This window comes from Rhamphochromis longiceps, linkage group LG8 (genome assembly GCF_057381845.1).
Source record: "Rhamphochromis longiceps isolate RC_006_pf linkage group LG8, R_longiceps_female_GT1.1, whole genome shotgun sequence".
Lineage (NCBI taxonomy): Eukaryota > Metazoa > Chordata > Actinopteri > Cichliformes > Cichlidae > Rhamphochromis > Rhamphochromis longiceps.
In genome coordinates this window covers 35,163,601-35,190,393 of record NC_140564.1, presented here as the reverse complement: position 1 = coordinate 35,190,393, position 26,793 = coordinate 35,163,601, and the positions used below count along the sequence as shown (strand labels likewise).

Genomic DNA, 26,793 nt, shown 5'->3' with positions numbered 1-26,793 from the left:
CACTGATATTAATATTCAGTATTTCTATACCTAAAGTTACACAACTGGATTTTACTTCTGAGAAGTTCATACTGAGCTTTTGTCTCAGGTGCCTGTGCAGCACATCCACAAAGACACTGATGCTGTCATGTTGCAGCCTTGTTCAAAAATGGAGTCACTTCACTTTTCACTTACATTAAAATTGCAGCGCCCCAACACAGGAAGTCTGGTTCAGCTCCCTATTTAAAAAGTCCCGTCTCTGATTCTACGAGTATTACCCAGCAGGCAGTGCGGCACTCGGGTGGCGCCAATTCAATTCAATTCAATTTATTTATACAGCATGAAGATCCACCCTACGCCGTGATGGTCACATGTTCACAGTCAGAATACTTAATCAATTAAAATGAATCACTGAGAAATTATACACGCTCCTCGTGTTATATGTTCCCGCCTCTTTCTGATCTGTGATGTAAACTTTGATCGTCTGCCTGCGTTTTAACAAATATAACGAAAATAAATGTTTTAAATGTTTGATCCAAAGTGCGCTGCTGTGTGAAGTCTGTCTGTGTGCAGCTCATGACACATGCCGATAACAAACGAGACACAAACAGCTGATGTGCTCTGGTTGCAGCCCCCTAGTGGTCACAGCCTCGAACTACAGCTCCACCTTTTTCAGTGAGAATATTAATCCGTATGATGTCGTTCTGCTAAAACAATTCAATTTTAATTAAACAGCATCAAATCACAACAACAATCGCTTCACTGTGCTTTATGTTGTAAGGTGGACCCTGCAATAATGCAGAGAATGACCTTGTAGTACTATATCACCCTATTAGAGCACTTCGCTCTCGCTCTGCAGGCCTACTTGTTGTTCCTAGAGTATTTAAAAGTAGAATGGGAGGCAGAGCCTTCAGTTTCCAGGCCCCTCTTCTGTGGAACCAGCTTCCATCACTGTCCTCTGCTCTCATTTCTTCAGTTTTCACTGAGCTTTCAAAGATGACATGAGGAGGCTGCTGTTTATTCAGATCTTATTTTATTCATTTTGAGATGATTGTTAAAAATCAACAGTTTATTGCAGCGGTTTCTTTTCACGATGTGAGAAACCTGAAGAATTAGCTCGACAGATAAGCGCTGATTCAGTTTCCCATGTTTCAGTTTCTGAGTCAATTATTACAGAAAAAGGACTAAAATCCGTTTGTACAAACACAGCGAGGATGTTCATTCTTTCTCCCGGTATAAAAATAAGCTCTAAGTGCTTCACACACTTTAATACTGTCTCTGCTTCAGCGTGTTCACAGCTCAGTGTCGTCGATTAAAACTCTCCAGAAACATTTAAGAATAAAAGTCAACACGAATCAACGACATCGCCGTGTCCTGACAGGTCAAAGGTCAATCGCCTCCCTCAAAGCAAGCATGGAAACTCATTAAACTTTTATTAGAGGCATGAACCAGCTTTAGTAACTTTAGTTAACCAAGTGTTTAACTAAACCAGAGATAATAAACCCTGGTTTAGTTAGTGGCAGTGGAATGAAGGAAAGGTTAAAACAGATGAAAAACAATGAAAGAGCGACGAGACGAGCATCACGGCATCAGCTGGTGTTTATGGAGTAACGCCTCAGAGACACCAGAACGAAGTCAGCAGCTCCACATCCACAAAGTAAGAGGAACCCACGGATTCACTCCAACAGCAGGGACAACGTTTCTGATCCAGCTTCTGTTAGCTGGAGATCATGAGGATTATGAACTGAGAGCACGTTTCAGCAGTACAGCAGTATTGTAAGTGCATCATATCACAGCTTTTTAAAAATGTCGGCTGAAACTAACTGAAACAGGAACTTAAATACTGGTCTCAGATTTTTAAAACAAAAGTTTTCAGTAAAAAACCGAGCGACACGAAGGCGATGGCGATAAAATGACTGAGCTACACTTCAATGCTGTAAACACGCTACGAGGAAAAAAACCGATCCAAACGTGAATTCAAACCGACCAATCACAGCCAATCACGGGCTGCCTAATCAATGACGAAACCGTGGAAACCACGGCCATGATTCGGATTTCAGGAAGCTGGAGAGCAGAGAGCGACGCGTGGAGAAAGAAGAAGATGCTGACGAGTCTGAGACGTTTTCTGGCCGCGGCTTCCTGCGAGACTCAAACCGCCGAGTTCTGGAGAGTTTGGACCTCAGCGTGAAGGCGCATTCGATTCCTTTTGTTTGGGTTTGACTGAGCGTTGGTATCTATAACGAGCCAATCAGATTTCATGTTGTACTTTCAGGAAGTTTGAAAAGAGCATCAAAGCATCCTGTGGGCGTTCTTCTTCTGAAACCGCTGCTCTAGAAAACACCGTATCCGTCAGTGTGGCGAGCCGCCACAGCGAAGGCGGGGTAGCCATCGTAGGTGGTGTAGGCAGTCAGGTCCTGACCCAGAGACACGGCCTGCTTCAGCTGGGAGGCGACCGCCGTCGACGCCGGGCCCGCCAGCGTGTATCCTGCGGGGACACACAATGCAAGCTCAGCACCGCCTGTTTCAGGACGGCAGCACAAAACTTTAGCTGTTCTGATCCCATCGAAGCCTTTTAGCTGCAGCATTTTTATAGGCTGTATATAAAAGATGGACGTAGCCGCTGTGATGTCACCTCCTGGTTAGTGAAGTCTCTCGTCCTCTGCAGGAGGAGGAATGTTTTATTTTGAAAAATTGCAAGTCATCAGGAGAGAGTTCACTTACAATCACACAGCAGGCGCCCCCTGCTGGTCATCAGCACTCGCGCCATCTGGCAGGCTTTGAAGCCATGTCCATCTTTTATATACAGTCTGTGGTGTTTGGGCCTGCAGGTGAGCGTCTGTCAGCGGTTAGTTGAGTGAAGCGTTAGTCGGCTTTGGGTACGGACCTTCACATACCTGGGAAGGCTACTGCTGCCACGGCAGCCGCAGTCGCACAGCTGGCATCGGTGGCGCCCTCCGTCTGCACGCCGAGCGTCTGCAGGGTGTGTTCGGCCGCGTGAATTTTAGCCTCTTCTACGCCCGCGCACAGCTTAGCAGGGGTGAAGGGATGGCTGCCGAGAGATACGTGAACAGGTGGACAGTCAGCGCTGCGTCCAGCTGAACAGCAGGCAGGTGATCAGACAGGTGAGACGTGCTTACACGTTGGGGTACTGAGTAGCCAGCGCTGGGATGGTGATCTTGTAGAGGAAGAGCTGTCTCTGGTCTGGACCGATGGCAGAGTGCAGCTGATAGACCGGCTGACCCCAGTTATTCTTCTGACAGAGCTCCTCCAGGACCTGACAGACAGGAGGACAGAGAGACAGGAGGACAGAGAGACAGGAGGACAGACAGACAGGAGGACAGACAGGAGGACAGGCAGGCAGGAGGACAGAGAGACAGGAGGACAGAGAGACAGGAGGACAGACAGACAGGAGGACAGGCAGGCAGGAGGACAGACAGACAGGAGGACAGACAGGAGGACAGGCAGGCAGGAGGACAGAGAGACAGGAGGACAGAGAGACAGGAGGACAGGCAGGCAGGAGGACAGACAGACAGGAGGACAGAGAGACAGGAGGACAGAGAGACAGGAGGACAGACAGACAGGAGGACAGGCAGGCAGGAGGACAGAGAGACAGGAGGACAGGCAGGCAGGAGGACAGGCAAGCAGGAGGACAGACAGACAGGAGGACAGAGAGACAGGAGGACAGGCAGGCAGGAGGACAGGCAAGCAGGAGGACAGACAGACAGGAGGACAGAGAGACAGGAGGACAGGCAGGCAGGAGGACAGGCAAGCAGGAGGACAGACAGACAGGAGGACAGAGAGACAGGAGGACAGGCAGGCAGGAGGACAGAGAGACAGGAGGACAGACAGACAGGAGGACAGGCAGGCAGGAGGACAGACAGACAGGAGGACAGACAGGAGGACAGGCAGGCAGGAGGACAGAGAGACAGGAGGACAGAGAGACAGGAGGACAGGCAGGCAGGAGGACAGGCAAGCAGGAGGACAGACAGACAGGAGGACAGAGAGACAGGAGGACAGAGAGACAGGAGGACAGGCAGGCAGGAGGACAGAGAGACAGGAGGACAGACAGGAGGACAGGCAGACAGGATGACAGGCAGGAGGACAGACAGGCAAGAGGACAGAGAGACAGGAGGACAGGCAGGCAGGAGGACAGGCAAGCAGGAGGACAGAGAGACAAGAGGACAGGCAGGCAGGAGGACAGAGAGACAGGAGGACAGAGAGACAGGAGGACAGGCAGGCAGGAGGACAGACAGACAGGAGGACAGGCAGGCAGGAGGACAGAGAGACAAGAGGACAGAGAGACAGGAGGACAGGCAGGCAGGAGGACAGACAGACAGGAGGACAGAGAGACAGGAGGACAGAGAGACAGGAGGACAGGCAGGCAGGAGGACAGACAGGAGGACAGGCAGGAGGACAGGCAGACAGGAGGACAGGCAGAAGGACAGGCAGGCAGGAGGACAGAGAGACAGGAGGACAGAGAGACAGGAGGACAGACAGACAGGAGGACAGAGAGACAGGAGGACAGGCAGGAGGACAGGCAGGAGGACAGACAGAAGGACAGGCAGGAGGACAGACAGGCAGGAGGACAGAGAGACAGGAGGACAGACAGGAGGACAGACAGGAGGACAGGCAGGCAGGTGGACAGAGAGGCAGGAGGACAGACAGGAGGACAGACAGACTGCAGTATTTACTCACAGTAATGGTGCGTGAGAGCTAAAAGTATAAAAGTACGAGGAGAGTCTGTTTGACCAAATATAAAAATATATTTTGTACATTTTAGTGTTTTAATTTGAAAGGTTTGTTCTTCCTTTCGTTTTAAATGAGCAGCATTTAATAAACCCTGACAGCTTTCAGTATCGTCAGACTGATCTGGGTTTAGTGTTTCCTGCAGATGAATACATCAAATCTAATTTAATCTGATGTATCCTAGTCTCCCTCACTGACAATCCATCTGAATAAAAACTGAATACAAAAGAAAACGTAAATGTGGAATATCGCCACCAGGTGGAGCCTCGTCCCTGGTTGCTGTTTCAGCTGTTCACTGTCAGAGGTTCTCATCAGGTGTGATATTTACTGCACTCCCATGAAGGCATCATGCGGCCCATGTTCACTGCTGTAGGTCACATGACTGACTGAGTTTTCCCCTTCATGCAGTTACCTGACTGCTGTGGGTTATTTTGGGGGAGTGAAATTCTTAGATTCCAGTGGGCGCTCTGTGGCCTCAGGCTTCTCCTCCAGCTGTGGATCACCCAGTGCACCTGATGAAGCCAGATGTCCACAGACAGGACGCTGCCTCCAGACCCTGAGCTGTGGGCTGAGGTCAGCCCGACTGCATGGACACTTTTCCATCAACTTTGATCGACTCACCACAGTTTTCAGGTTTTTTCCATTAGGTCATAGTACTAAAGTAGTAGCTGCTCAGCTGGGGTTCCAAGCAGTCACTAAAATGTGAGCTCGTCAGACTGCATGCCACCGATTGGCTGGTCAGTGGCATCACTTGATGAGTCATGAGAGCATCTTGTTCACAAAAATCTAAACCGCCATTTTTGAAACCCAGCAATGAGGGAAATGTCTCCAAAAACAAGGCCGTGGTCCCCGAGTGTGAGAAAAAGCCTCAGACCGAGCAGCAGGTACATCATCGCCTTGACGTCCACCTTGTTGTGGCGTTCGTGTCACATACCAATTATGCCACAGGACGTTTGGCCCCGTTGGTATAATGACAACAATGTACATTAGGTAGTACTCGAAAGTAATGGAAAACCAGTCGATCGGAGTCAAGTTGATCCAATTGGGAACTAATGGACAAGGAGCCTATCGGAAGCACCGAGGTGACCCTGCAGGAGGCCCGGCTCGTTTTCACTCAGCCCAGGTGCTTAGGCCTGGGTAACCCTGGCCCAAGTGAGGTTATTTGACACATCAGGCCGGGACCAGTTGAGACCCCAGTCTGTGCTCTGTCTCCTACCCCCAAATCAGTCTCTCAGATTGCCCCGCCCCTCTGAGAGGTTTCATCCTATTAAAAAGGAGTTTTTCCTTGTCACTGTCGCCAGGTCTGATTGTTTTTTCTGTATAACTGTCGAGTCTATACTTACACTATGATAAATATATAAATAAAACCAAATGAATTTTATGAGTTGTATGCTCTGGATTTTTGTGCCAGACCAACAATTAAAGGCCTCTCGGTCAGGTGTGTCCTGTTACCTGTGGTGCAGGCTTGACAGCGGTGGCCTTCAGGTTCGGGGTCATTGGGGTCAGCTCCATTCCCGGCAGAAGATCATACAACTTCTCCTCTTGCTGCTTGTCTGCCTTCAGCCCGTAGGAGGCACCACCGCCACCACCGCCTCTCCCCATGGCTCCACCCCCAGCAGCGTAGGCCAGGTAGCCCCGCCCACCCAGTCCCCGCACCCCCGCAGCCCCTACAGGTACAGTCATGTAAATTTCTACAGGAAATCGAAAAGGCAGTGAAATCAATCAAATCACCGGAAATCAGCCGTAAGAAGAATCACACAGCCAGACAATTATCTGATCAGAGTGAACAGGTACGGTGGTAACCACGGTAACAGTACACCTGCCCTTCTTCTTCTGATGCTCGTTGACGATTACCGTTTCCTGCCTGATTGAGTTTCAGGTATTTAAATTCATTCAAGCCTGAATTGACAGAAACTTCTCGTGATTCGTGGATCTGTTTTTGATTCCTGCTTCAGAAAAACATTCACACATCATCACGTGTTTGTGATTCAGCTGAACCGCTTCATGACACAGGTGAAATGATGGTTTCTGAGGCCCCGCCTCCAGCCTCTGCACAGCGGCAGGGTTACCTCTGAGACTCTTTAAAGTTGTGCAGGCCCACTGAGACGACTCACTCTGACTGATCTGTGATTGGACAGTCAGCGTTCAGGGGCGGGGCTTCACAAACTCTCAGTTCACCATCAGAAGTCTGTTTGATTTGGAGCTTTCTTTTATGTTTAAAGCGCTGCAGCATAAAACTAAAATCTGAAAGTGCTGATGGATGCAGAGCGAGCTCAGACTCACACAGAAGCACTGAAACGCAGCAGCCTATCAGAGGCAGAGCAGGTTCAAAGCTGAGCCCTGGAGGCTTTTACTCAGAGAAACACAAAGATTTTAAAGTAAATCTGTGGAGCCATCTAATCTCTGACAAGGAGGATTCTGCTTTTTCCTCAGAAATGAACCCTCTCCAGCTTGTAGACTGTGTATAAAAGATGTAGGTGGGGTCATGTGACACGGTGAGCGCGGGGTATGGTAGTGGGACTCAGTAGACTCATTTCCCTTTTAGAGTCGCCCCCTGCTCGCCATTAGAAATAATGTGGACTTGTTTGTTTCTATGAGTCAGCTCTGTGTCTCACATGTGTGTTCTCTGTGGTTAACCAAGCATTAGTCTGTCCCCAGCGCAGCTGTTCAGGTGTTCTGACAGAGGGCCTACCTGCTCCTTCAGTCTCAGAGTGCTTTTATTCTGTAGGTGAGTGCGAGCTGTCTTTGCAGGCATTCAGAGATCACACATGCTCTAAGGGCATCCTCACCTCGGACTGACGGCGTCCGGATCAGCCCTCGACCTCCAACGTTAGCTTTGGCCGCTGGGAAGCGGAACTGAGCTGGTATGGCTGTGTAGGCCTGGGGGGCGTAAAACACCGGCGCACCGAGGTACGCCGCCGAAGGGTCGTACATCTATAGGAGGAGAGAGAAAGATGTGTATTTGTACATTTTAACAGGAAGCAGATACGAGTTTCCTGGAGCACCAGAACGAGGTCTACACTCACAGTTTCAGTGTTTCCTGTCACATCTGCTGTCGTTCACGATAAACATCAAGCTGCTAATAATGAGCTCAGTCTGTGTTCAGTAACCCTGATCTAAGCACTCTTAGATGTTCGGTCATCTCAGGAACACGGAAGCCACACCCACCTGCTGTTCAACCATTCTGTTTGTGAGTGACAGCCAGTCAGAAGGAAATTGTCTTAAAGGGGGAGGAGCTAAAATAGCTTGTTTCAGACAGCAAATGAAGTGAGGGGCTGCACCGAGGCTCAGTATCAGCTACAGAAGGATTATTTTGAGCTGTGGATCATTGAAAGCTGCCCTGAAAGGAGGAATAACTCAGAGTGCCTGTTGGCTTCCTGTTGGTCAAACATTGTGTCACATGACATTCGTCAATAACTCACCTGTCCCAGCGTGTAGGAGGTGTAGTCGGTCTGTAGCAGAGAGCCTCCTCGGCCTCCCGTCCCTCTGGTGTAGCGAACGTAGCTGTCTTTGTCCACCGGCTTGGCCAGCGTCACCTCGATGGGAGAGCCGTCCACCATCTGCAGGAGATCCTGGTCAGTCTTTGAGGCTTTCAGAAACCTTCTCCTCACGGTTAACACACAGGTGTCCACTGATTACAGCATAACAAGCGTAATCAAAACGGATTTTGATTAGTGAAAACAGAGGAAGAACTAAATGTTGGGCCTTGCTGACCTTTCCGTCGAGCGCTTTCATGGCGTTGATGGCGTCCTCTCTCTGAGTGAAATGGACGAAGGCGTAGTCTCTGATCTTCTTCACTCGCTCCACTGCGCCTGCAGCACAAATACAAAAAGTACTTTTCTAAAACCAAATTTCTTTCTGCAGACACTTGTCCTCAAATATAAAATACTTCAAATATTACTTTTAAACGTTTGTCTTTCAAAATCTGCAGTTCAGTTACAAAACGAGCAACAACAAGACGCATTCAGGGACAATCAGAGCTTTGATCGAACCTGGCTTCAGGCTGTTGAACTCCTTCTCGATGGTCTCCTCTGTCGTCTGCAGCATCAGGTTCCTCACATACAGAATCTTCACTGTTGCCATGGTATCCTCGTCAACCTCCACCTCAGGCTCCGCCCAGTCCACAGCGATGGCGTGACCCCACAGCTGGATACGACCTAATAGAGGAGACGGAAACTCGTGATCAAGTCTGGCAGGGATCGTTCTCTTTGTGATCCTCGACTTGTAAACTGCTGGTCTGAAGCCACTCCCCCTCAGCTGAGAAGGAGGAGCTAATTACTGCTATACCTGTTAATTACTGCTGATCAGTAACATCCAAATAAATCCTCTCAAACTGAGCTCAGACATCTTGGACAGTACAGTGACCTCACAGCAGCCATGTTATTGGTCACATGGTGTCAATGAAAATGCTCCAGAGGGCTCCAACAGCACAAACACAGTCCAGAGGAGCAGTTCAGGTGAAGCTGGCAGACAGCTAGCAGCTATAGCCACCTGTGTAACCATCCATCTGTCACTCAAAGAGGCCACGCCCCTAAAAGGTAAAGTTTAAGCCTTAAGGCAATTTAAATAGATGAGTTATGTAAACAGACGTTATGAATGGGAAATTATCTATAAAGACCAAACAGGTTGTAAACACATTTATTTCTGCTGTAAAGGTTTAACATGAGAGTCTATGGGACTGACTCCCTGCTGCCTCTGCTGGACGTCAGAGGAACATGCTGGCTTTATTTTTCTAAAATTACTAGAGCGTGTAATTGTCCTCTGGATGGTTTGTGGTGTTGGGTTCAGGGTCAGAAACCAAGTAAGATGCTAACGAGGCAGACGCTCTTTAACTTCAGCAGGACTCAGTGATGATTGGACGCTATTGGAGGCCAGATTTCAGAGGCACGGTGTCGTGGCTTTCCACCCGCATGATCAGACTTAATGCTGCACAATGAGCCTGATCTTCCTGTGGAGAAGCAGTAAAGCTGTTTCTGTATCTTATCTCTGACACTTTCAGCTTTAGACTCCAGGAGAATCAGATGTTGTGATCACTGTTGTGATCCAAGATGGCGCCGCGTATGGATGCCCTGGTGCTTCAGTGCGTTACTTCTGTCTTGTTTTTGTGCATAACTTCTGTGTCTGGGCACTCCTCTGGATATTTGTACACCAGAGAAGAGCTCCTTAACTACAGGACTACAACACCTGTGGATTTACTTCCAATATTTGTCGCATCTGCGGCAGATTTACTGCAGACTCTGATCAGGAAAGAGAGACGTCGAAAGAGAGGTAAGCGAGCCGGCGCACTCGTGCGTCTGAGGAGACGCGGACTGCGAACTGCTCTTCCTGGGATCTTCCTTTCCAATGTTCGCTCACTCAGGAATAAAATAGACGAACTGGCCCTGATGAGAAGCATGAACAGAGACTTTGCCTCCTCCTGTGTCTTATGTTTTACGGAGTCGTGGCTCTGTGAGGACATCCCGGACAGCGCGCTCAAGCTGGAGGGCTTTCATCTGCTGCGCGCAGACCGGCAGGCCTCTCTCTCTGGTAAGACCACAGGTGGAGGTGTCTGCTTCTACATCAATAGTGGCTGGTGCACAGATGTAACAGTGATTGCTCAGCACTGCTCTCCCTCTCTGGAATATCTTTTTATCCACTGCAAACCGTTTTATTCTCCGCGGGAGTTTGCTTCATTCATCCTGGCCGCTGTTTACATCCCGCCAGACGCAGATGCGCAGGCAGCTCAGTGCGCACTCGCAGAGCAGATTCTGCACATGGAGCGGACATACCCGGACTCTCTCATCATTGCTCTTGGGGACTTTAACAAAGCCAATCTGAGCCATGAGCTTCCGAAATATAAGCAGTATATTAAATGCCCGACCAGAGACCACTGTTACAGCACGATCAGCGGGGCCTATCGCGCGGTGCCGCGCGCTTCACTCGGACTTTCTGACCACGTCATGATCCACCTAATCCCCGCGTACAGACAGAGGCTGAAGCTCTCCAAACCTGTCGTGAGGACCAAAAAACTGTGGAGCAACGAGGCTGTGGAGGAGCTTCGCACGTGTTTGGAGACCACAGACTGGGACACATTGAAGGCTGCTTCTAACAGCTTGGACGAGTTTACGGACACTGTCACCTCCTATATCCACTTCAGTGAGGACAGCATTGTGCCATCACGCACCAGGGTGAGTTATAACAATGACAAACCCTGGTTTACTCCTAAACTCAAAAAGCTGTGGCTGGAAAAGAGTAAGGCGTTCAGAAGCGGAGACAGGGACTGCTACAGAGAGGCCAAGTACAGGTTCACTAAAGAAGTGGACATTGCTAAACATCAGCACTCTGAGAAGATGCAGCAGCAGATCTCAGAGAATGACTCGGCCTCTGTGTGGAAAGGTTTTAGGAATATCACCAACTACAAGCCTAAAACCCCCCACTCCACTGATGACTTGCTCTTAGCCAACACCCTTAACGACTTCTACTGCCGTTTTGACGAGCCATCAGGCAGCCTTCACACCTCCAACGGCCCCAACAATAGAGGCACTTTGGACACTCATTCCCCCACCTCTCCCCCCTCCATAGAGCCATCACCACCTTCAAACTGTTCACCTACAACACCCCCCTCCTCACCCCACACAAAAGAGGATTTCACACCACCTCCTCCGACCACAACTCTTCATATTCATGAAGCAGATGTGAGGAAGCAGTTTAAGAACCTGAATGCTCGGAAAGCTCCCGGCCCAGACGGTGTGTCTCCTGCCACCCTCAGACACTGTGCAAACGAGCTGGCCCCAGTGTTTTCTGGCATCTTCAACTCCTCACTGCAGGCATGTCATGTGCCTGCCTGCTTCAAGTCCTCCACCATAATCCCTGTCCCCAAGAAACCTAGGATCACTGGACTAAATGACTACAGACCCGTGGCTCTGACATCTGTGGTCATGAAGTCATTTGAGCGCCTAGTTCTCTCCCATCTCAGGACCCTCACGGCCCCCCTCCTGGACCCCCTGCAGTTTGCATATAGAGCCAACAGGTCTGTAGACGACGCCATCAACATGGCCCTACACTTCATCCTGCAGCATCTGGACTCCCCAGGAACCTACGCCAGGATCCTGTTTGTGGACTTCAGCTCTGCCTTCAACACCATCCTTCCAGACCATCTCCGAGACAAGCTTTCCCAGATGAATGTGCCTGATCCCATCTGCCGGTGGATCACTGACTTCCTGACGGACAGGAAGCAGCATGTGAGGCTGGGAAAGAATGTCTCGGACTCCCGGACCATCAGCACCGGCTCCCCTCAGGGCTGTGTTCTTTCTCCTCTGCTCTTCTCCCTGTACACCAACTGCTGCACCTCCACCCACCAGTCTGTCAAGCTAATCAAGTTTGCAGATGACACCACCGTTATTGGACTCATCTCGGACGGGGATGAGTCTGCCTACAGGAGGGAGGTTGAACGTCTGGTGTCCTGGTGCAGCCACAACAACCTGGTGCTGAATGCCCAGAAGACAGTGGAGATTATTGTGGACTTCAGGAAGCACACAGCCCCCCCCCATCATCCTGACTGACACCCCCATCACCTCTGTGGACTCATTCCGCTTCCTGGGTACCACCATCACCCAGGACCTGAAGTGGGAGCCCACCATCACCTCCGTCATTAAGAAAGCCCAGCAGAGGATGTACTTCCTGAGGCAGCTGAAGAAATTCAACCTGCCAACACGGACGATGATGCAATTCTACACTGCAATCATCGAGTCCATCCTCACCTCCTCCATCACCGTGTGGTACGCTGGAGCCACTATCAGGGACAAACAGAGACTGCAGCGTGTTGTGCGCTCTGCTGAGAAGGTGATTGGCTGCAGACTCCCATCTCTGCAGGACCTGTACACCTCCAGGACACTGGGGCGTGCAGCTCGGATCTCAGCTGACCCTTCTCACCCTGGACACAGTCTGTTTGACCTGCTCCCCTCAGGCAGGAGGCTCCGGTCCATTCGCACCAGAACCTCTCGCCATAAGAACAGTTTCTTCCCCTCTGCTGTCGGACACATGAACAATAACCGTATGACTGTTCCCACCACTAACACATGACCCTACGCTGTGTCACTGCATCATTCCATGTTTGGCACTGATCACCACCTGCACTCATGTATATATCATGTATATATCATGTATATATCTATCTACTTAGCACTTTTAATTCTTATTCTCATTTTTATTTTCATGTCTATTTAAGCTTAATTTATAACAGTATTTATGACAGTATGTTTGCACTGAAGCACCGCAGCAATTTCCTAATGTTGTAAACCCGCTCAACATTTGGCAATAAAACCTTTCTGATTCTGATTCTGAGAATCAGATAGTGTAACAAACCAACAGCTTTGGGTATATTTATGGGTCTATCTGAAACTCACATTCACATTACTCATACAGCAGTTATCTTATCATTAAGCCCATCCAAGCTCTTCTTCTATTGGACATTGTGTCACAGGCTGTGATTGGCCAGTGATGATGCAGCCTTACAGCCAGCCAAAAAGAGACTTTGGCATTTTTTATTATGTTAGGTTTACTTTACGAGGTATTAGACAGTGTGAAGCCGGGTGGAGAGCTACAGCTGAACTATAAATTATAAATTTATTCATGAGGCCCTCATGTGGCCGCCTAAGGAAAATTAACTGCCCAATGCCGGTGTCAAGGATTTGTTAGCTAAACCACTGCAGCTGCAGCTGCTCAGTGTCTCCAGCACCACAGGAAGTTGGCACCAGCTGATCATCAGAGCCTTCGAGTTTTAGGGGATAACTGAACCCGTTTTAACAGATCCTTTGAAAACATCTTATTTTTGTTCTTCAGTGAATCGTTCCTGAAGTCAGAGCGGGAATTATAACTGTACATTAGCTAAGTTTGAGTTTGGTTTGGTACCTGGCAGCAGTTTGCGACGGGCCATGGCAGCTGCTCGGTGGCTCTCATACTCGACAAAAGCAAAGCCTCTGTTCTTGGATTTGTCGGCGGCGCTGGGGTACACGATGACATCGACGACGCCGTCTGTGACCTTCTTCATCTCTGACAGGATCTCCTCTCGCTTCTTGGTTTTGGGAATCCCGCCAACAAAGAGGCGGCAGTTATCGACGCTGGCACAAACCCCGAGGAGGCGTCCGTTCCTGTGGGCCAGAGAAAGATTTGGTTCAAGCTCAAACGGGAACCCAGCTGGCTAAGGTTGCTTTGTTAGGTCTTTGCTGATTGGCACTTGGGTGTTTCTATGTTTGTACTGGACTGTGACCACAACCCAGGACTTTGGGTTTATTTGTTAAGGGGTTTTTTTTGTGTTAAAAGCACTCGAGTACCTGCACCATCTGTTTCCCCGGTGTAATGCTCCCAGTCTATTTTGAGATAAAGAAGCTCTCCTTGCTCTCCTGCTTCCTGCCTGTTCACTGTATCGGCTGACTTGTCATGAACATTTGAATTTTGGACTTGTATCTGCTCTGGTTTCCTCTCCTCTGGACCATTACGTAGTTTGGGTGTTTCTGGTAGATTGGTAGAATAATTTGCGTTACGTCACTGGCAGGGTTAAAGGTCGTAGGGTTGGGTGTTTGGTTAGTGGGTCATAGAAGGTTAGTTGGTCAGTTGATAGGCTGCAGGTCAGGGGTGGGGAACTCCGGCCTTAAGGGCCAGGGTCCTTTAGATGTGTCCTTGATCCAACACAGCAGATTTAAATGTCTAAATGACCTCCTCAACATGTCTTGAAGTTCTCCAGAGGCCTGGTAATGAACTAATCATGTGATTCAGGTCTGTTGACCCAGGGTGAGATCTAAAACTGGCAGGACACCAACCCTTGGGGTTCCCCACCCTTGCTGTAGGGGGATGGCCGGCTGGTAGAGTGATGGTAGGTGGGTACTGCTAGTCTGTACTAGAGATGGACCGATCCGATATTACGTATCGGTATCGGTCCGATACTGACCTAAATGACTGGATCGGATATCTGAGAAAAATAAAAAATGTAATCCGATCCATTAAATATCACGAAAGCACCTCACAAAACTTGCAACACGCCGTAACTCGCCTCAGAACGTTAGCACGTCGGAGCAGTATGCATCACGTGATAGAGCGGCTGTGGCATGCGGGACCTGTCGGTGGTCTGGATAGCATGTGGAGCTTCGCTAGCAACCTGGCATTTCATCTCCGACAAAGTTATCCCGAGAGAAGTAAAGCAAGTGTGTAAGTCCATCTCTGAATGTTTGTAAAGCATTCCTGCGTTAAGCTTAACGAGCGACTGCCTCTCCTGCTGCTACTTCAATCATGAAACTGATCAATGATTAGCTGATCGGCTTTTCTGTCTCGAGTCCGTGTCTCTAGTTTGCTTTTGGCCCACTTTGCACCAGAAAGAGGAAACCAGCGGCTGAACAACAGCAGCACGTTTAAGCTTGATCAGCTGTTGTTAGAATGTATTTATTATTACTTTCTACACCAGGATCTTTTCTACGTAGCTGACGGCTGGTAACTGTGCAGGGGCGGATCTAGCAAAGTTTAGCCAGGGGGGCCGATAGGGCATTAACAGGGAAAAGGGGGCACAAAGACATACTTTTCTTTCTTATTCTCATTTAAAATGTCTAGCTTTTAATAAATAATTATCTGACACCCAAAGTTTTAATTTGATGTAAAATGAATAGAAGTCAATTACTGTATATAGTAACTATTAAGTCTAATATACCCTAGTAAGCTATAGTACTTTTTACTTTGGGAAGGTACCATCTGTGCAGTCTGCAATTTTGTTGAAGAAAGATGTTGAATCTATTTAATATTTCTTGAAAAATAATTGATTTCTGTGCATTTTTTTCACACTGCATCAAATTAAGGTTGATTACGTCGATTAAGCATCATGAGGTGGAGCGTGAGGGGTGGTTCCCTATTTTTTATTTATTTATTTTTGTTGTTGCTGGGAGTTGGAACCCTATTAGTTAGGTTGCTTAATATTTACGCTAAGTACTCTTTAAAATACCAGAATAGGGAGGATGGTGTAGGTTTAAGTTTATTAGATTGATCAGTATTGCTGAACTATGAAATATTTTTTTTGTATACAGGTATAACAGAATAGCTTTAGTGTAGTTGTTGTTTTAAACTTGAGTATGAACTTATACAAAATGCAGCAAGATATTTAAAAAAACAGTTTTGTTGATTAAAAAACATTATATCGGATTCATATCGGTATCGGCAGATATCCAAATTTATGATATCGGTATCGGTATCGGACATAAAAAAGTGGTATCGTGCCATCTCTAGTCTGTACCGATGTTAATTAATGATTCTCTCAACAAGGCAGTCACCAATGAGGAATCAGAACCAGGCTGGACTCCCAGGTTTGACTAGTCGCCTGACTGGTTTGACTCTGGCTGTTGTAACTAAAGACTTATATGAGCTGAAGTCAGGTGAGGCATGACTCTTGAACCACCTGTGCTCCACATTCAGGAGAAGGTGCTGACATTAAAGATGGCATTACCTTGGCCTCCAGTAACGCTGTGAGGAACCTTGGAGTCATTTTTGACCAGGACATGTCCTTCAACGCACATATTAAACAAATATGTAAGACTGCGTTCTTCCATTTGTGCAACATCTCTAAAGTTAGAAATATCCTGTCTCAGAGTGACGCTGAAAAACTAGTTCATGCATTTATTACTTCCAGGCTGGACGACTGTAATTCATTATTATCAGGAAGTCCAAAAAACTCACTGAAAAGCCTTCAGCTGATCCAAAATGCTGCAGCAAGAGTCCTGACAGGGACTAGAAAGAGAGAGCAGATTTCTCCTGTTTTGGCTTCCTGTTAAATCCAGAATTCAAAATCCTGCTCCTCACATACAAGGTCTTAAATAATCAGGCCCCATCTTATCTTAATGACCTTGTAGTACCATATCACCCTATTAGAGCACTTCGCTCTCGCTCTGCAGGCCTACTTGTTGTTCCTAGAGTATTTAAAGTAGAATGGGAGGCAGAGCCTTCAGTTTTCAGGCCCCTCTTCTGTGGAACCAGCTTCCAGTTTGGATTCAGGAGACAGACACTATCTCTACTTTCAAGATTAGGCTTCAAACTTTCCTTTTTGCTAAAGCATATAGTTAGGGCTGGACCAGGTGACCCTGAGTCCTCCCTTAGTTATGCTGCAATAGACGTAGGCTGCCGGGGATTCCCATGATGCATTGGGTTTTTCCTTTCCAGTCACCTTTCTCACTCACTATGTGTTAACAGACCTCTCTGCATTGAATCATATCTGTTATTAATCTCTGTCTCTCTTCCACAGCATGTCTTTTATCCTGTCTTCCTTCTCTCACCCCAACCAATCACAGCAGATGGCCCCGCCCCTCCCTGAGCCTGGTTCTGCTGGAGGTTTCTTCCTGTTAAAAGGGAGTTTTTCCTTCCCACTGTCGCCAAAGTGCTTGCTCATAGGGGGTCATATGATTGTTGGGTTTTTCTCTGTATCTATGAAGCGCCTTGAGGCGACTTTTGTTGTGATTTGGCGCTATATAAATAAAATTGAATTGAATTAAAGATGCCTGCTGGTCAGGTTGTTTGGGTACTCAGTGCTTCTTAGTTTGCTGCTCCATTATGTTTGCAGTTGTGAACTGTTACTAGAAAAATAACTCTAACATTTCTTTGACAGTGACTGAAAGAAAGTAGACCTGAAGCCTGCCGATGTGTTTCTGAGAGCTCAGTTATCCTGTCATTATTCAGTACAAATGAAGATAAGAGAGGGATCACCTAATCTCATAGTTGTTGAGCTGCTTCATGGCAGCCCTGGCCTCCTGTTTGTTGCTGAAGGTGACAAAGGCGTATCCTCTGTTGTTCCCGTTGAAGTCCATCATCATCCTCACCTCGTAGATCTTTCCAAACTGAAGAGATGGAGAGGGAAGCACCCACAGATGAAACAACACCCCCAGATAGATCACAGTGACCGCATCCTTAACCGTGGTTCCCTGACCTTCTCACACAGCGGAACCAGCTCATCTTCAAACAGATCTCTCGGCAATTTCCCCACAAAGATCTCGCTGCCCCTCTCCGGTGGGGGGCCGTCCCAGCCTGGAGGCGGGCCGCCGTACCGCCGCTGACCGTTCTCCTGAAGCGCCAGCAGGAAAACATGAAAAGCAATCAGGAGCAGTAACAGACACGTGCTGCTGTCTCCTGGGTCTGAGGGGCCACGTACCTGGCGCAGCTGGTATCCGGTTCGCTGCATGAGTGAACGAAGCGCCGCCTCCTTCTGCGTCCCCGCCAGTCCGTCCCCGCTTGCTTTCTGATTGGAATCCATTGGGTGTGATTGACAGCGATATGTAAATCAGGGAAATTAGCGGTGCTCACTGGAAGACAATAACAGCAAAGGTGTTATTATGAATGCAAACAGCTGTGAACCTGTCCGCCTGCACGTGTCATCCAATAATGTGCCGGAGTATTGCACAGAATACAGTCACACCTGTTTGAATGCAAATCACTGCAAGCTTCAGACCGTAACATGTTTGAGGGACGTTAAATGTTCATTTGATGTCGTGCTGATGGTTTTATTGCACACTGAAAGTGACCGGACTCACTGAGTCCCTGAGCTGGACCTCTGCACATCTATACGAAGCTGCTTTAGATCCATTTACGACGCTGACGGGGGAAACGCTGGGTGGTTTCAGCAGCTTTTGTCACTGACGTGGTCGAACAGCAGTCGAGGAGGACCTGCTGGTCTGAACGGCATACACGAGTCGTGTTTTGAAGAGCGCTGCAGCGAGGTCAAGGTCTGCTCGGTAATCATTGACAGAGACTGTGGAAAGCTGCAGGCTGGAAGCCCGTCTCACTGTAACACTGAGAGGAAACATGCGAGGCTTCAAATGTGAAGCCAGCACATTTATAAATCCTGTGTTTCATGAATGAATCACACACTCCTCTCTAACGAACCTCAAACCTGAACCCTCTAACCACAGCCTGGGCCAGAAAATGGTCCCAGTCCTCCCAGTTTGGGAATGAGACGAAGGCAAAAACAAACAGTTGTTCTGTGTATCTGTCTCTTTATTTACAGGAACCACAGGACAGCACACAGTCAGCCGATGATGTAGAGACAGAGAACAACCTTGTGGACTTTGGCTGATGCTGCTGGGTTTATGATGAATGTACTGACACAATTTTAAGGGTCAGTTATTTAAATGATTGAATTATAAATATCTCTATTTATAAAGCATTACACAGCGAACAAACCATCATCTGTTAGCAGTGCTTGGCGACAGCAGGGAGGAAGAATGCCCCTTTACTATGAAGACCTAGAACGTTCAGCCACTCATCAGTAATGACTACATGTCATTTAGATATTTCCAAGCACAAGAACATCTGTCGCTGTCGTGGAAATATGGGAACAATGAGAGCGTTTGGAGTTTAGGTTCAAAACGATGTTTGAACCAGCGCGTTACAGTGCGCCGCCATCCGTTCAATCTGACACGCTCATGCTCGCGGGCATCTCATGATTGCACAGCTGCACTGTCAAGCATGTGGACCTCGTGAGCCAGCTACATGATAAGTCGGACTTCCTTAACCACCTCCAGATTCTGATCCTCTTTAAGTTCACGATCAAATAAACCCAGAAGCATCACTGAGAGTCCAAAGTGCAGAGAGGATGTTCTCGCAGGTGGTGCAATAAGGTTTAACGTCCAGACAAAAACAATATAGCTCAGTTAGCAGTTAGCAGGAAGTTAGCTTGCTAGTTTCCATGTAAAGGTGATACTCCACGTTCTGACTGAAGAACCTGGGACAGAAACACAGACTGAAAACTAAACAGCAGCGAGGTTGGAGGGTTAGTGAAGCTAGGCTAGCTGACAGGTGGAGATGTAAACACATGAGCACAGAAAGATGGAGGACCAGGGTTAAACTGTCCCCAATGAAAGTTCACATTGAGACAATCGCCATCACATGACAGCAAGAAGCCACCAAAAAGAGAATGTCTGGGGTGATCGGTCCACAGCAGGGGTCAGAGGTCAGGTCGCTGTTAAAGTCCTGATCCTCGGCTGCTGCAGCTACAGCGCTCAGTACATTTATGACACCAGTGTCAGGTTCATGAATTATTACAGTGAATCCTCGAGTGTGCGCTTTAATCACTGTGATATTTTCAATAGTAACATATGATCATTGTTGTTATTATTTTTATTCAGAATCGCAGTTTTAGTTTTTGTGGTCAAAGTCCTGTTTGCCCGTTAATATAAATGTACGTTTTTAACAGGTTTTTGACAAATGGTAAATGGCCTGTATTTGTATAGCACTTAGTCCCTATGGACCCCAAAGCGTGTTACACTACATTCAGTCATCCACCCATTCACACACCGTGATGGCAGGTACACTGTAGCCACAGCTGCCCCGGGTGCACTGACAGAGGCCACAGTGTAAGACAAATTTCTAAAATATTTGTGTTCTCTTGTTTCTACGACAGCTCAAAGTCTCACGCTGCATCAGAATAATGGTGATAAAAAGCTGAGCACAAAATTGTTTCATTAAAAAAAGGAGAGACAGACACGAGCACAGAGACGCCCTCTCCTCTGCAGGAGGGGTGGCTCTGTCCTCGGCCTTTATCAAACTGCCCTCCAGTTTGGGCGTTGCCTGTGTGTGCTCTGATCTTTGACGGGGGCTGTGACCTCAGAGCGCTCCCCAGCTCTGGGTCCCAAACTCCTGAAAATCAAAGCTCTTTAAGCACAGAACAACTTGTACTGGACATCAGCTGTTGGTGGGAGTCACGCTCAGTGTTCGTCCGATTGTGTCTGGGAGCTCTGTGAACACACAAGGAAGTTTAGGGTGAGCTGAGAGTCAGCGCGTGGAAAAACATCAGCTGGACTCAGTCACCTGCTGCTGAGATCCACCAATCAGCACGGCTGACAGAGGGGCGTTTGGCTGGCAAACAGAGCTGATGCCTAAAGAGATCTGCGTTTCTTCAGCTGGTCATGAATCTGTTGACATTTTCAGTTTTTCAATCAAAAAACACGTTTGAATTTTTATCCAGTCAGACACAGAGAGAGCAGAGGCCACAGCTGTGAGTATGGAAGCCCATCAGCGCCCAGAACTTAATGACAGGCTCCATAAAACCTTCATTACTTAAAACTTCAGCCAGTCAGAATGAGTTACACGATGCATCGCAGTCATGTTTAGGTAAGCTGGTGTGTTGCATCTTTATAAATACATCCTGACAGAATGAGACAAAAAATAACACGAGCATGCGTTCTGTGATATGATATCAAAACATTTTATATTGAAATCGTTCAACATTCATGTGGAAGTTCAAATTTCAGGGTAGAAGATCAAAATAATGTCAAAATACATGGATTCAATAAAAAAAACGATACAACTAAATTGTCTTAAAATATAATGTAACCTATAATTAAATATGTGTATACATTTATAACAACTGTGTAAAAATATGACATATTAATATAAATACCAACAAAGTATCAGTTAAAGGTAAAAAAAATTAACCTCAATTAAAATGTAATGTTGTTCAAAATGATGAAAGAATAAATGAAAGACTTACAGCCCCACAGTCATGACCTCCATCTTCTCCTACAAATCCCAGCATGCCTTTCAGCAAATCTGCCTTATCAGCCTGTGTGAGCTGCAGCTCGCTCTCAGAGTAATCTCTGCTGCTGCACTGGTTAACCTTTCCCCACGTTTCAACCACTACAGCCACGTCTGCACAGTCACATCTGCATAGTCACATCTGCAAATCTGCGTCTGCACATCTGCACAGTCACAACTGCACAGTCACATCTGCACAGTCACATCTGCAAATCTGTGTCTGCACATCTGCACAGTCACAACTGCACAGTCACATCTGCAAATCTGCGTCTGCACATCTGCACAGTCACATCTGCATAGTCACATCTGCAAATCTGCGTCTGCACATCTGCACAGTCACAACTGCACAGTCACATCTGCGCAGTCACATCTGCACAGGTGACCCGTTGAAGACCACGGTGTGTGTTTGAGGCAGCAAACAAGCTGCAGTGTTTATGCTCTGTTCTGAAAAGTTGACCTTTGACCCTAACTCCAGTGTGGGTCACACAGCTGCAGCTGTGATAAACACCAGGAACATAAGATGTTTTTTTCCAGCTGACCGCAGCACTGGATGAAAACAAACTACTTCCTGTCCTGTTAAACGCCGCAGCTCGCTCTTAGACTGTGTTTCCTGCCTGTCTTCAAATTAAAAGTCCGAGCAGTGACCTGGGTGAAGCACTGCACTGAGTTTATGAAGGTAGGCGTCATTTTCCTGTAAACATTTCAGTGATGTGTGACGTCAGAGGTCAAATGTTCTGACTTTGTGAACAATAACTGAATTTAATCTGTGGATAAAAATCGATTTCAAAGGTAATAATCACATAAAATATTCCTACTCTGGTCTTAAAGATCACATTTAAGTAAACAGAAGTTTAGACGCCAGCACTACGTCCTGATTGGATCCTGATGAGCACCTCGCTCGTTTCCACTCAGATCTTTTTAATGTCCTGGTGACCTTCAAAGTGAAATGAATAACTACTCGCTGCTGATTCACGGTGGCTGACTTTACAGACGGAGTATTTTCCTGTTTTGAAACTGGAGGAGTTGATGAGTGACAGGTGGATCTACCGGTCACAGGTAGCCCCGCCCTCCTCCTCCTTCCTGTTCCTCTCAGACTCTGACGGGACCAAAATCGAAAAATACTCTAAAATACACTTCCTGTTTTCTTCAGTCTGACCTGAAAGTAGTGACTGAACCCAGATCAGCCGAGAAGGACACTCATTTTCTCATAGACTTCTATACAGTCAGAGTTTAGAGGAGTCGCCCCCTGCTGGGCATTAGGAGCAATGCAGGTTTAATGCGCTATAGCAGTTTCCATCTTTATACACAGTCAATTACAATACAAAAAAATTAAACTCTGGCTAAATGTGGCTCTAGCTCCTGATTAATTACTGGATTATGATAATACTAAGTTACAGTTCAGCTTCTGTTTGGATTAAACTGAGTAGTAAATATGTTACTTTAAGCTTTTTCTGTATAAATGTGGGACTTCACGGAGCAGGAGTCTTTTCTTTTTAACCTTGAAACCCAAAGCAGACAGAAACTCGACTCTGTGCTTGTTTGTGTTTATTTCTGATGTTTTTATGGGTCGAGAGACACTCGCTCACATTCTCTCTTTTTTCACACAGCGGTAGGGAGACATTTACTTAGCACTCTCGCTCTCTCCATTAAAACACCCATTAACCCCGGCCGGCCTGTTTGCTCAGCTAGCTGCTTTTAGCCTCTGTGACAGCTACTGTTCACCAGACACCAGCGAAGAAGAGAGGAAGAACGACCCTCACTTTACCTGTTCACACTTTCTCTCTCTCTGTGTATATTTAAAATATAAAATTCAAACCTAAAAAACTTTATTTGCATGAAAGAGAGACAAAAACTCACCTGAGCAATTTCAGAGATCACCTCCCTCCGATCAGAGCTGTGTCATTCTGAGCGCCGAGTGTGTGTTCACGTGTCATCAGGGGCCTCTGTGTGTGTGTGTGTGTGTGTGTGTGTGTGTGTGTGTGTGTGTGTGTGTGTGTGTGTGTGTGTGATCACATCATATCAAACTCCAAAGGTTCACTGTCTTCGTGTTGGCTTTACAAGCTGCCCAGCGTTAATGTTTAACCCGCTGCTATCTGTGGAGACACACACACATGCATGCAAATATAGACACACACACACATACTTGTGGAGTGTCCTGCAAATGTCTCTTCACAGCACACAAACATGTGGTCAGGTTTTTAACCCAGGGCCTAAAACCTGGTCCTGGTTCTGACTCAGACCTCGGCTGCAGGCCTGAACCCTGCAGTTCTTCTGACGTCCACTAGAGGCCCAACGCTGCCTCTACTAAACACTAAACATGTTAAAAACTATGGAGGAGCAGGAGAGTCACACAATGATTATTAAATAACTACATTTTTAAAAAAAAATCCAAAATCATTTTCAAAATCTGTTTGTTTATTTTTTAAATTTTTTTTTTAATGTAATAAAAATAAGTAAATAGACATAAAAATTTAACATGGAACATAAATTGTTTTGTCTTTTGACATTTAAAATGCTCATTGTACTCCTTGAACTAGCAGCTACTGGACTAGCTTCTTCATTTAGCTTTCGGTAAGTCGTTATGTCCTTACAGCAACAGTTTGAGAACTGTTTGGACATTTGCACATTTACCTCGACGTTCCCTGTCTTAAAATGTCCAGCATGGATATATGACGAACATGAAGGCACTCTGCAGTGAAACGGAGGCCCCATTCTCCAAGTGTGCATCTGATTCACCTGATAAAGGTGAGGAATGCTAGTGTTAGCCACGCTAGCATAGCTAACACTAGCATAGCTAACACTAGAATAGCTAACACTAGCATGGCTCCCACTAGCCTGGTCACAGCAGATGGCCCCGCCCCTCCCTGAGCCTGTTTCTGTTGGAGGTTTCTTCCTGTGAAAAGGGAGTTTTTCCTTCCCACTGTCGCCAAAGTGCTTGTGTAACATAGTTAAATAGAGTCGAAGTTAAATCCCCCTAAATGGGACATTGGCACCAACCTACTGTTGTCACCCTGCAACATTCACAAAGGGCAAGGGATTCTGGGTAATCCTGAGAATAATGGAGGATTCCTGCGAGGTAAGGAATGCGCAAATGTCGTGGGGAAGAAAAATCATATCGCTGGTTGTAACGGTAATACAAGCTGACCCGATTATTTTTGTTGTTTAAACATCATTTGTTGCGGGTCATTTCTCATGTGCTTATGTTGAATTGAATGCACATTTATGTGAGATTTCTTTTTTGGGAAGAGAGGAAAAAAATGGGAGCACAGTTAGCTAACTCTGTTGTTGCCTTTCCATTTAGATCTTACGCTGATTGTCCACGACAATAAAAGAAAGCATTCTAACTTGTTGCCTTTTTGTTGTGAATGCAGGTATGTGACTGTGCCACACTGTTTAGAGTACACATTGTTTTATGCACAGTTCTGAAATATATTTCTGTATTCCTTTCATTTGGGAAATTTAAGATGGAGATTAATTGTGTTGAGGTTCTTCTATTTTGTTTGTATAATTTTACCACTATATGGGCACACTGCAAGTGGAAACGTAATCCTCAGAATAACGAAGGATTCCTGTGAGATCTTACGCCGATTGCCCGCCACAATAAAGGAAAGCATTCTAACTTGTTTTGTGATCTTGTTGGTCAGCGTTGGTTTTCTCCTTGGAGTCTCCCATGGAGGCCATTTTTGCCCAGCCTCTTTTTTATTGTTCATCGTGACCTCTGACTTTAACTGAGCTGCATGAGGCCTGCAGGTCTTTGGATGTTGTTTTAGGGTCTTCTGTGACCTCCTGGATAATTTTGGCCAGCCGGTCGCTCCTGGGAAGGTTCGGCACCGTTCCAGGTTTTCTCCATGTGTGGATAACGGTTCTCACTGAGGTTTACTGGAGTCCCAAAGTTAAAGTTAAAAGTTAAAGTTTAATTATTTATATAGCACATTTAATTACAACAGGAGCGTTGACCAAAGTGCTGTACAAGAATACAACATACATAATAAAACAACTTAGAGTATTAAAAGCAAACACCAAATATGAATTAACAAATAACAAATAACTCTCATGCTGTATTAAAAGCCAGTAAATAAAAATGTGTTTTAAGATAAGATTTAAAAAGATTGACAGTGAAAGCCTGTCTGATGTGTAGGGGCAAATTACTCCACAGCTTAGGTGCTGCGACTGCAAATGCTCGACCACCTCTATGAACCAGCCTCGACCTTGGTACAGCTAAAAGCAAAAGATCACTTGATCTAAGAGATCTAAGGGGGTATAAGTCTGCAAGAGCTCAGACAAATACCCGGGAGCCTGTCCATTCAGGGCTTTGTAGGTCAACAAAAATGTTAAAGTTAATTCCGAAGTGGACAGGGAGCCAATGGAGAGAGGCGAGCACCGGGGAAATGTGTTCACATCTTTTAGTACGTGTCAGAAGACGAACTGCAGCATTCTGGACCAACTGCAGCCTTGCCAGGCAGGTCTGGCTGACTCCAGCATATAAGGAGTTACAATAGTCCAGCTGGGATATAATGAAAGCATGAATCGCTCGTTCAAAGTTTTTAAAAGATAAAAATGATCACCTTAGATAAAAGGCTCAGTTTGAAGAAAGACCGCTGTACAACTGAGCTAATTTGTTTTTCAAAGGTGAAACGTCAGAAATGTCTCTGTAACCTTTCAGTCTGAAAAAGTTGAGTCCATGAGGAAACCTTCTGACTGAAAACAAACGTGTCTGAGGATTCAGCTGATCGACGCTCCCAGCAGTCGGCGTTAGGTTTGGTAAAGAGATAAAACCATCCGACCTGACCTTTGAGTTCAGATGAACTGTGGGGTCCACATAGCTGTGGTTCTGATCTTTAGGTGCTTTTAAAGGTTTAAATTAACTTCTGTTCTTCAACACGTGTGGCCAGATGTTCCCCGTGGTTCCCAAATCTAAAAAAACAAAATGTCGAGTTTTTAAAGTTTTATTTAGAGGTGAAATCTTTAATGTATGTTTGATCTTTATTATAAGTTGTCATCTATTCATTTTCTGCTTCCTGTCTGGATCTGCAGTCTAAACAGTCAAAAATTTTACTTTGAAGGGCACAGTCCCAGCTCTACTGGGACCTCCACTCTGCTTCACCTGTAGTTTGAGCAATTTGCGGTGGGGGGGGGGACTTCTCTGACCCAGCTGCATCTCCGGTGAGATGAGTGGGCTGGAGGTGGATGTGGGGTGGCAGCTGAACGCTGAGCAGGTCGGGGAGGTGAAGCGCAGGCTGCAGGAGGAGGAGCTTCCTGAGGAGGAAGGTGCACAAGTGTGAGTAGGAGGCAGAGCTACAGAGATTCAACAAAACCCAGAGGTGAGCTCACACACCTGAGAGTGATGTCACTGATACACAACAACAAACCTGTCAGAGAAGTTTGAAGAACAGCTGATTCACATCAACACCTGCGCTTTTATTCTGAAAACCAGCCATATATTTAAATTTTTTGTGCTTCGTTAAATTATCACTGTGTTTATAATTTATTGATTGGTGTGTGTGAATGAGAGCTCCACAGTTAATGAGGTCAATG

The 26,793-nt window shown here is 46.7% G+C and overlaps 1 protein-coding gene across 3 annotated transcripts; it reads right to left on the bottom strand.

The window, feature by feature from the left end:
- Nucleotides 1–996: 996 nt before the first annotated feature.
- a1cf (apobec1 complementation factor) lies at nucleotides 997–23,216 on the bottom strand. 3 transcript variants are annotated; one of them, XM_085417272.1, is made up of 13 exons: nucleotides 23,116–23,216; nucleotides 17,879–18,029; nucleotides 17,657–17,791; nucleotides 17,437–17,567; nucleotides 13,615–13,853; nucleotides 8,718–8,882; nucleotides 8,440–8,537; nucleotides 8,148–8,285; nucleotides 7,515–7,659; nucleotides 6,178–6,416; nucleotides 3,117–3,253; nucleotides 2,874–3,028; nucleotides 997–2,464 (listed from the first exon to the last, which is right to left on the bottom strand). In XM_085417272.1, exons 2-13 carry the CDS (start codon nucleotides 17,978–17,980, stop codon nucleotides 2,310–2,312), a joined length of 1,839 nt encoding a protein of 612 aa, XP_085273398.1. In that variant the 5' UTR covers nucleotides 17,981–18,029; nucleotides 23,116–23,216; the 3' UTR covers nucleotides 997–2,309. The 3 variants fall into 3 exon arrangements, with proteins under 3 accessions (XP_085273398.1, XP_085273399.1, XP_085273400.1); XM_085417273.1 differs by having other exon boundaries at nucleotides 6,178–6,392; XM_085417274.1 differs by having other exon boundaries at nucleotides 2,328–2,464; nucleotides 2,864–3,028.
- Between the last annotated feature and the right edge of the window lie 3,577 nt (nucleotides 23,217–26,793).